The sequence below is a fragment of the Patella vulgata genome, chromosome 4 (assembly GCF_932274485.2).
Source record: "Patella vulgata chromosome 4, xgPatVulg1.2, whole genome shotgun sequence".
Taxonomy (NCBI): domain Eukaryota; kingdom Metazoa; phylum Mollusca; class Gastropoda; family Patellidae; genus Patella; species Patella vulgata.
Genome location: NC_065882.2, coordinates 39,754,431 through 39,765,404, shown reverse-complemented (window position 1 = coordinate 39,765,404; position 10,974 = coordinate 39,754,431). Strand labels below are relative to the sequence as shown.

At 33.9% G+C, this 10,974-nt stretch overlaps 2 protein-coding genes and 1 long non-coding RNA gene across 3 annotated transcripts; all 3 read right to left on the bottom strand.

The window, feature by feature from the left end:
- Positions 1-641: 641 nt before the first annotated feature.
- On the bottom strand, positions 642-1,831 carry LOC126818860 (uncharacterized). Its single transcript, XR_007679376.1, has 3 exons — positions 1,701-1,831; positions 1,134-1,359; positions 642-887 (listed from the first exon to the last, which is right to left on the bottom strand). It is a non-coding gene; the product is annotated as an uncharacterized LOC126818860 (long non-coding RNA).
- A 91-nt stretch (positions 1,832-1,922) lies between these two features.
- On the bottom strand, positions 1,923-3,846 carry LOC130012518 (uncharacterized). The gene has a single exon (XM_056100634.1). It carries the CDS (start codon positions 3,796-3,798, stop codon positions 2,860-2,862), a length of 939 nt encoding a protein of 312 aa, XP_055956609.1. The 5' UTR covers positions 3,799-3,846; the 3' UTR covers positions 1,923-2,859.
- Positions 3,847-6,140: 2,294 nt separating this feature from the next.
- LOC126818834 (uncharacterized) lies at positions 6,141-10,451 on the bottom strand. The gene is made up of 2 exons (XM_050546470.2): positions 9,026-10,451; positions 6,141-7,197 (listed from the first exon to the last, which is right to left on the bottom strand). Exon 1 carries the CDS (start codon positions 10,197-10,199, stop codon positions 9,282-9,284), a length of 918 nt encoding a protein of 305 aa, XP_050402427.1. The 5' UTR covers positions 10,200-10,451; the 3' UTR covers positions 6,141-7,197; positions 9,026-9,281.
- Positions 10,452-10,974: the final 523 nt, after the last annotated feature.

Below are 10,974 nucleotides of genomic sequence, written 5' to 3'. Positions count from 1 at the left end.
ATTAAGATGTCAGATTTTGATATTTTGTACAAAAATGATACTGTAATTAAAGAAGGGAAAACACGTAATTTTCCGTGTGTTTTTGTTGAAATTTGGTCCATAGTTTAAATCTAATATTGTGTGTCTAGATTTTGACCATTGGTGATGAAAATATGCTACCTAGGTAAAATTTTCTGAAAAATTCAATTTTTTTTTAATTAGAGATTCCATATACGGACGTGTAAAAAGGGGCGTGGCTAAAGTAAGAAATATTGACTTCGGTGATCCCTTAATTAACATTAATAACAAACATTTAATAAATAAAGCACTGTACAAATGTTTTATTTTTCAATAAAATTGATATTAAATGGATAACTAAGGTTCCTGAAGTAAAATTAATTATAAAATATTCATATTCCTGATTTCTGATAAATCAATTTGCAAAAAGGGGCGTGGCACCCATCTTTGTTTTTAAGATAACATAATCTGGATGATTGGCAGTCATAAAAATACATATTTATTGATCAAAACATCATCCGAAAGAGATCAATAAGGGTTTACATGTCAAAAATAACTGAAATTGACATTTTTTATTATCTTTAAAAGCTTATTTCATAAATGATGTGTCGCACGGGGGGGGGGGGGGGGGGGCGTGGCACAACAACAAATTTTGAAACTTGAAGGGAACTATTTCATGTTGCATATCAAATTAAAGCTCTACAGAAGCACTATTCAACCAGGTATGTTGTATTTAAATTATATAATATGTGAAACTGACCAGTCTTATTATAAGTTTCTAAAATATTCATCAGACAGGATCACTCAAAATATAATGAAATAAATTAGGCTATATACATTTCTGGAGTAAAATAACAAGGAGTTGACAGACCTTTCAACTTCACCAGTGCCTGAAAATGAAAAACAAGAAAATAATTTATATGTAACATTTTTTTGAAATTTACTAATACTAAATACTATGCACTTTTCTTAATAATATTTCAATAAAATAATTTATATGTAACATGTTTTGAATTTACTATGTACTTTTCTTTATCTTTCAGTTCACCACCTAAAGATCCTCTTTTGCTATTTAGTTTTTAATACAGATATTTAAAATTTACGTTTTGTTTTTAGTAATAAAATAAATTACTTACTTTGCTTTGAACTTTGTGTATGATAATTCAACAGCTTCAGTTTGAGGAAGTGAAAACAGTCGACCACCACTTGTTGGTACTGGAGGAAGAAGCGGTCCAGCAAAAACATAAATTCTTTTTATTTCAACTTCATCTTTGGGTGTTGGTCTTTTAAACTGGCATGGCAGTGATGTTGGTTGAAGAAAGTCAACTATTACATTCTCATGGCAGACACTGGTTACCATTCCTAAAAAGATATAAGATAATAAATTTTTCAAACGTAAGTGAATTCAGATATATTCCTATGAATGCGTGCAGCTTTGTCTGTATTGGGGGGGGGGGGGCGAAAGGTTCACAGGTGCACATGAAATTGTAAGGGCATGGTATTGATTGAATCCCCGCTTCTACATAACCCCTAAACGCAAGCAAGTTATTGAAATAAAATTGAACCATGTTAGTCCCGAAATGCCCTAGTTAGTGTCGATTGGAAATTAAACCCCATTTCTATCCCTCTCTTTGATCTTTACTCTTGTCTTAACTTAATGCCATTATAGTAAAACAAGAAAAGCAAATGTTAAAAGTTCGTACCTGGGAACCATCCATTGTCGAAAGCCACAGCAATCCAATCATCGCTATCTATGTTGTCTCCATCAGCAAGTATATCATTACTGTATTCCAGGGGCGTGCTGGCAGGGAGTTTAGGAGGACGGTGTCCTCCCAAGCCCCCATTAAACAATAAGTCCACCCGTATAAGAGCCCCCCCCCCCCCCGAGAGCTCTAATTTTCACGCGGAATCCCCTCAAAAAATTGAGAGTTCGCACGCGAAAAATCATACATACACAACGATTAGTAAAACATATGCTGACGTGCAAATGTCTGTCACCTTAAGGTGAAATGGTCTTTGATACATGTTTTCATGCCTCCATATGTATAAGATGAAATTTATTATTTGGATAGAAATAAATTGTATTAGCATTATATTAAGCAGACCTGTCATGAGTGTCTTGTGTAGTACAGTAGTATGTCTTATCGTCAAAATAGCAGCATAAATTTGGAAAATATGATACCTAGATTTCTCCCAGAAGTGCTTGCAAAACGCGTTTCCCGTTGTCAAATTTCAAAAATTGTCCGGGGGGAGAACCCACCCAGACCCCCCTATCAGCGGCGCGCCTTCGGCGACCGACGGGCCCCATCGGGGCCAGCACGCCCCTGCTGTATTCATCTTTTTCATAGTTGTCACTTTCATCATCATCATTTTCAAATGGCTTCTTGCAGTCTTTTGAAATTGTTGGCCTTTTTCGTTTCTGTTTCGCAGCTTCTTTAATAAGATTTTGTTCCATCTCTGTGTTTGTAGTAGTTTCAACTTTTTTATGAGTTTTACAAAGCTTCAAACCCTCGCATCTTGCTTCTCTGAAGAGCGCCCTTCTTTCATCAGCAGTCTTCTTATCTAGCCAGTCACTCAGACGCTTACTGTTTGATTTAAGCAGTAATAAACTTGTGTGGTAGTGGAAAGTTGCATTTCTGCGTCTTGATTGGCTGGCATCCAGCATTCCAAAGTGCCTTTCACAAATCAAATTATGCAGCGGTGCTCCCGATACTAACTGTTCCTTTTTCTTCTCGACAGGTCTACTCATACCACCAGATAGAAAATCTGAAAGCTGGTTGTTGCAACATTCAAGCATACCTTCACAAATACCACTTGTACACTTAAGGAAAAATTCTATTTCGGATGGCTGTTGCATTGATGTCAGGAACATGACAGACTTTTGTCAGGAAAATCTTCAAACAAAGGATCATCATTTACATTCAAGATGCTCAGTGGATCTTTCACCCATAACATTATTTTCTGGTACATTGGTTGAACATACTCATGTAATGAGAGGTAGTTGCAGTGTCCACTAGTCATAGCATCCCAGTATGGACCACTGATCTTGAAATAAACTGAAGCCAACGAAGTTATTATAGCAACTATTTTACCATCCAACAGATCGAGATTTGCCGACTTTACCTTCAAGTTTGTAGTTTGAAGATCACTAAAGAAGTTAAGTATGTCTTTCCTGTGGAATAGCACTTGGGCAGATGTTTCAAAGAGACAATTAAATCTGTTGTCTTTATAACTTCCAATTAAAGACTTGATGTTGTGGATTCTACAGTATGCTAACCATCGTTCTCTTAAATCATTCTTCTCATCAGGAACAGGCCCCAATAAATCAGAAATAAATCGAACAGTCCGCACTCCTGCGATTTCTCGTCTGTATAAAACTGTCTGGTCTCTTCCAAGTTTAATTCCCTTATCTTCTAATTCTTTCTGAATACGGTTTAGATGTTTCACTGCATAGGAATGGTAGCCCAGAAGAACATGAACCATACAATAAAATGAGTAGATTGTACTCCTGTCTTCCTCACCATCATACTCTTTTAACAAGTCATCTTTCCACTCTGTAATTTGGTGATTAGACAACTTTTCATTGGCTGCCCTGTCAGACATAACATAAGAGAGCTTTCTTACAATATCTGTCACAACAGTCTGTCCACATGATGCAACTTCCGATAATTCTGTTTGAGTGGTGCTTGTTATAATTTGAGCAGTTTCAGTGGCAACATGTCGAAAGCCAAGGGGCAGCACATCTGAATTTGACAGTGTAAGTGAGTTTCCCAAAATCTTTTTTTTTTCTCGATGTTCCATCTTTGTGAATACCAAAATGTTCAGATGAATTTATTAAATCAGCATACATCTTTTTCACCAAGTACTGGCCTTCATCAGAAACATTAAGAACAGTTTGTCTTTGAGGTAAATTACTTTTTTCTATTGGTGTGTGGACAATATGTTTCAGGACACTTTCAATAACTCCGGGAATTTTATCTGTAGCCACTTCGTACGACAAAAGCTCAAGAATGCATCGTCGGGAATCATCTGAAAATATCCCCTGTTCAGTCAACGTACATGGAGGTACATGTACTTCACTCTCCTCCAAAGCATAACGGGTGTTGATTGATGTGATTTCTTGTTCGAGCTTGTTTAACCTCTTCTCTTGACTTTCGTTTGATAGAACTCTTTTGTATTTTCTCTTCCAAAATACGCATTTGGTTTGTAATTTTCTGTTATTTACTTGTAAAGATCTTATTTCTTTTTGTAAATTCAATACTTGTTTTTTGAGTTTCTTGAGTTTGTCATTTTTTCTTTCTTCCCGGTCATTTACATTTCTTGGTCTATACTTGATTTTTAGGTAGATAAAAGATTTCTTCAATTTTGCAGATTTGTTGTTAAGTTTTGATATGTATTTCTTCTTTTTTGTAATTTCACTATCAAGTTATTGACTATAGAAAAAGTAGTTTCCTCTGCACCAGTACCATTAATATCGTAAGTTACCTAATTTAATGAAGAGAAACAAAATTTAGAGTTATCTAAGTGGATCCTTTCTGCATCTTTTCGTCTACGTCTCAAATTGTCTCGCTTACTGTGCAGATCTTCAATAAACTTCTGAATTTCACTTGGGTGTACATTGTCGAGTATGTTGGCTAACTTTTTTCTCCAACCTGTCCAAAGTTGTAAGTTGTATGACTGTTTATCCTTTCCTTCTCACAAACCTCTCTATACAGGTCTAAAACCACACCATTAATTAGATCAGGAACTGCAGGAAACTCACAACTTTTTAAATTTATTAAAGTAATGCCAACAGCATCAGCAAAACTTCCTATGTAATCTTTGGGTTTTTTCCTTTTTAATTTCACCATCTGTGTAAAGGAAAAATATTGATTAACTTAGTTAAATAATTATATTTTTTAGTAGAATTTATTATCTAACTAGTAAGATAATTTTCTGTTAAATGAAGGTTAGGCCTAGTTCGTGAGAAAAAATTTTAAAATTATTTTTATAAGGTATGCCTAAGGTCGCGTACATAATAAACTACATTTGCAAGTTTTTGATAATATAATTTTTTAAAATTCCTTCTTCCATGATCATCAATGTTTTACTTAAGTTACAATATTGGTTACAGTTACAAATATTTGCAGAAAATGAAAGCGAATAATATGTAAACAAACAATAAGTTCAATAACAACATTATACGTAACAACAACGTATTTGACGTTATCGAATCGGTGTTATTTCTTTTGCCGTAAATACATCTTCAACTCGTTCGTTCTACAACCATCAACAATTTTATAAAACTTTACCAATTTCTACTTATAGATAATTTAATTGACGTTTTAATGATGTATTTCATGATGGGTATAAATTGCGTTTTGTATCTAAAACTCGGAAGAATAGCGGGCTGCTCAATAAAACTATTGACAGTGCGTCACGTGACAAAACACGCTTGACAAGGCCGCTTAGAACTAGTACCGTTTTGACGCTCATCGGTCTATTTAGATCGCGTTTTATACTGACTAATAGGTTTTTTATTAATTAATTCAGTGTATATAAATTAAGAAGATATTATAAAATACATACCTCTTCAAAAAAATTACGAGCCGCAGCACCAAAACTGTGTAAAATTTCGCTTCGCAATCTTTGACTCTTCAATGTGTCGTCTAGTGTAGAATTTAAAAATTAAACGAAACTTACCTGGAAGTTGAAGTTTGATTGTAATTCTGCTATGTTGTTGACGGGGTTAGAGGTAACATGAGATGCGCGCGCAGCTAACTGATCATTCTTTAAAGTGTGTTTGATTCCAAACATAATACAATGTAGAAAAAAGGGGGACAGGGAAGTTAGGGAACATTTTACTCTAGCACAAGCCTAAGGAGTGACCCAACAGGGAGGGCATGTTACCTCTAACCCCGTCAACAACATAGCAGAATTACAATCAAACTTCAACTTCCAGGTAAGTTTCGTTTAATTTTTAAATTCTGCTATGTTGATTGACTGTGGGTTAGAGGCTACATGAGACTTCAAAGTTGTAATCAAACACAGACAGTTGTAAATTTTTTAAGCATTTATTATTAAACACATTAAACCATAGTAGTAATTATTTTATATCAGATCTTAGATCTTTAATCTAAGGAATAAACAAGCTTAAAGTTTTGTAATCAGTCATTATCGGTATGTAAATTTTCCAGAATTTTTGCACTAAAAATTCCTTCTGCAGACAAATTTTTTTTATAATATTTTCTGAATGTGGTATCTCTTGACCAACCTGCAGTTTTAATTATTGATTGAATAGGAACACATGCTCTTAGTGCAGCACTCGATGCTGCTGATCGAACACTATAAGGAACAAATCGTTTTATATCAATTCCAGCTGATTTTAAAACTGTCTTAATCCACCTGGAAATGGTTTCCCTGCCAACTGGTTTGTAAGGCTTTATGAAGCTTAAAAATAATTGATTAGATGAACGAATATCTTTTGTTCTATCCATATATTCTTTTAACACTGTCATTAAACACAAACGTCTATCAGGAACATAAGCTTTTATTCTGATAGGTTCTTGATGAAATCCGGGTCTAGTTTGCTTTAATTTATCACCAATTATAAACTGAACTGAACCTTTTCCCATTCGGATATTTCTTATATCCAATAACTGCAAAGTCTGAATTCGACTTGCTGATAACAAACTAAATAACATAATTAATTTAAAAGTCAGAAGTTTTAACGAGATTTTCTTCACAGGAGACAACTTTTTTTAAGTACGATAGAACAATATTTACATCCCATGAACACTTATTTCTTGGTAAAGCAGGTCTAATATTAAAAACACCTTTTAAAAATCTTGTCACGATAGGCAAAGAACCCACAGGTTGATTGTTAATTGTAATAAATGAAGACAATGCACTTCGGGCTGTGTTAATTGCACTGTATTTCAATCCAGACTTAAAAAGATAGGTTAGGAATTCCAGAATATTTTCTACAGATGGTTGAAAGGCATCCACTTTCCATTTATTACAGTACCTAAACCATTTGTCGATATACGATCTGTATTGAACCATTGTTGATTTTCTCCATGATGATTGGAGAATGTCTTTAGTTTGCTGTGAAATATTGTACTTTGAGAAGAAAATCCTGTTATCCTCACTGCTAACAAACACATCTTTGGCAAATCTGTCCTTGGATTTTTGGCATGATGATGAAGTCTTTTCTCTACCCTAGGTAAAATAAAAGGGTAATCAATTGGCATGTGGATCATTTTACTAAACCATGCTTGTGTGTTCCACCATGGCACAATAAATATTTCTGTGGCACGGTCTGTCTCAACTTTCTTAAGAACACGGCCAATCACAGCAAAAGGAGGAAATGCATAAAAAGAAATGCTTTTCCATGACACCGTAAAAGCATCAATTTTTTCTGCAAATGGATCAGGTTTAAAAGAAAAATATCTAGACAATTTATAATTTATATGTGAGGCAAATAAATCAACCTCTGGTGTACCCCAATTGCAACATATCATATTAAACATGTCAGAATCTAATTCCCATTCTAAATTATCTTTATTTGGATCGTCACGACTTAATCTATCTGCATCCACATTTAAAATACCTGGTAAATAAGAAGCTGATATTTCAATATTCCGATCAATACAAAACAGCAGTACATATGTCTCTGACAATATCATTTAAATGATTAATTCTACCACCCTGAAAATTTATGTAACTAACAGCTGTGGTGTTATCAATTTGAAGTAAAATATTGACATTTTAAAATTCTTTCATAAATGTAAAAACTCCAAATTTTGCTGCAAGCAATTCAAGTTCATTAATATGTTTGTTAGATTCTAGGTCATTCCAAAACCCTTTAGTTTCATGTCCATTGAAAACAATGACATATCCAGTTTTAGAAACATCAGATTGTAAAGTAAATTCATTATTTTTAATGATTAGAGATTTTTCTTGACACTTAATATGATTAATCCACCAATTTAGATCCTCAATACAATAATCTGGAAGTATTATTTTAGCATCGAAATTCCCAAATTTTGATTTTAAAGCACTAGATTTAAAGTTATCACACCTTTTATAGCATAATTTGCCATAGGGTACCCCAGGAAAAGCTGATACAAGCAGACCAATTACAGCTGCAAACTCTCTAATTGTAACCTGTTTTTTACTTATTATAGAAGTACAGTTTGATAGTATCTTAACAGTCTTTTCTTGAGTTAATTTTACAGTCATTTGTTTTGAATTAATGATAAAACCTAAATATTGAATAACCTGTACTGGTTTAAATACTGACTTATCATAATTGATAGTAAACCCAGCAGAAATCGCCAAATTAACTGTGTCTATGACATTTTGCTGACAAGCAGAAAGACTGAATCCAAGAAGTAAACTATCATCAATGAATGCCGAATTTATATGTCCTTTTGCCCGAAGATTAGAAAAAGGAAAGTCCATTTGGTAAGCAGGTAAACTGAAACAATTGAGCATCCCAAATAAATCTCAAATATTTTCTGTCTGATATAGCTACATTAACCGAAAAATAAGCTTCCTTAAAATCTATTGAGGCCATATAGCAATTTTTTGAAATAAGATTAAGAGCTATTTCAAGAGTTTCCATCTTAAAATGATGGTATGTTATATTTTCATTTAAATCCTTGAGGTCTAAAATAATTCTAAGCTTTCCATTTTTCTTATCTCTGGTAAAAATATTTGAAATATATTCACCCTCAACATGATTACATTTTTCAATAATACCCTTTTCTAAAAATTTTGAAATTTCTAATGAAATTGCATTTATTTTATTTTCATGAAATTTGTATGGATATTCAATGAAATCTTGCTTAGGTTTTAAATCAAATTGCAGATTTAAACCACAGACAATCTGAAGGATATTTCGATCTGTTGTGAAATTCTTCCAAGATTCTACTCGTTTTTTCAGTTGACCTGCTTGAAAAAAGGATTCTAATAAAGGCAGGTTTGCAGATATAATATTAGTAAAATTTTCCCAGGAATCAGACTTACTCCGAATTTCACTCACCAAAAGGTCAGATTCTAACTCTTTGTTTGAGTTACATGTAGGTTTTTGTCTTTGTAGTGGCTGCTTTTCCAAGATTTCTGATATCTTGTTTGGCCCGTTTTCCGGAAGCCCTGGGACAAAAAAGGCTTTCCATTATTTGAGTAACCCTTAGTACTTCTTTTGTAAGGCTGGTACCGATAATTATTATAGTTATTTCCGTATTTATAAGCAGAAGTAGACCCTGAGGTTGAAGGCTGAGATGCACTGTTAGCTTCCTTCAGTTCTTTAACTTTCTTGCCCAGCTCTTCTCCAAATAGAAAACAGAATTTTCAACATATCCAGTTGGAGGATTGCACAACAATTTAGAGGGATATGACAAATCTGATCTCAAAGTGTCTTTTCTCTTTTGATTTAATTCACGATTTGCCTGTGCCAACATAGTCATACTATCCATTGCCATTCTGATAGCCTTTGACATGTCATCTGGAGAATATTTCGCCTTTTTCTTCAATTCCATTAAAAAAGCAATCAGCTCTGCAAGTGAGTAAGAAGTTTTAACCACTTTATTTTGAATTTTCTGAGACTTCAGGTCTGTAGTTTTCGTGTTAGTTTTCAACACCGACCAAATTTCCTTATTTACTAAAGGCATGTTAACCTCCATATTTGCTGGCTTAGGATATTTCTCTGTTATTTCCTTAAGATTTTCCTCGGGCAGTACCTTTACAAACAATTGATTAACAATAGAAATCAATTTTGGGTTTAAGTTTGCCCCCACGACTTCTTTTATAGTGTATTCTTGTTCAAGAACAGTTTCAAAAGACTCTGTTTCATCTTTGTTGATTTCGAGATTATCTCCCTTTACACTATTATCGTCCGCCAACAAGTCATCAATTTGGTCAATGACATCATCGTTGTCATTATCATGTCGCACATGTTGTGCAGAAGGAATAATATCATCCTCATCTAAATCCGAATCGAAAACAACATTTTTAAAGATCTCTCTGCGTTCGTGTTTACGCTTTCTGCGTGTTTTAAGTTCATCTTGTCGACTATTTTCGCTGTCATACACATCACAGCCTTGACCTTGTTTACATGATGAGCGACCAACATTTGATTGTCGTACATCGTCTGATTGTAAGCTGTCTAAAATGAACTGCTTTAATTCTGACAAGCTTTGTTTTTGAAAATTACACATTTCTGTACGGACCGTGTCCAAAACAGCTTTTGTAGTTGATTCTGTCGTAACAGTGTTCAATTTGGTGTCGTCGACAGTTTGGCTAACACCATAGAGTTATTATAGAAACTCGAGTCCGCACTGATCACGTGACCCCCATGACTACAACGTTAAAGGTTTGTGCCGGGATGGAGCGACGGCCGCCATGTTAGTTCCGGGGAGTATGAACGTAAATACCCGGATGTTCACTATGTTATCGCATCAATCAATCTGTGTCAAACTGTTTTAAAATGTGCACAAATATTAAATTTTTAAATTTTCTCACCAAAATTTTTATTGTTTAATAAAAATAATAATAAAGATCAATGGACCGACTTATCTCCGGGCTCCACTTTCCACAGTAAAGGTTATAGAACATTTTAATTTGACATGAACGTAAATCCCCGGATGTTCACTATGTTATCGCATCAATCAATCTGTGTCAAACTGTTTTAAAATGTGCACAAATATTAAATTTTTAAATTTTCTCACCCAAATTTTTATTGTTTAATAAAAATAATAATAAAGATCAATGGACCGACTTATCTCCGGGCTCCACTTTCCACAGTAAAGGTTATAGAACATTTTAATTTGACATGTCAGCGATCTCGACCGCAGTTTCTCTACGTCTACCTAGTTGTACTTACCTTCGCTTTCTCTTTTAATTTTTATTAAAATATTGATCTTTTAAATTAGTGCAATGTACACAATAATTATTCCTATACAGTAAATTTGTTAAATTGTTTTAGAAATTTAT

Bases quoted from the DNA above. Each gene is read 5' to 3' on its own strand.
- LOC130012518 (XM_056100634.1), bottom strand. From the start codon at position 3,798: ATGGAACATCGAGAAAAAAAAAAGATTTTGGGAAACTCACTTACACTG.
- LOC126818834 (XM_050546470.2), bottom strand. From the start codon at position 10,199: ATGTGTAATTTTCAAAAACAAAGCTTGTCAGAATTAAAGCAGTTCATT.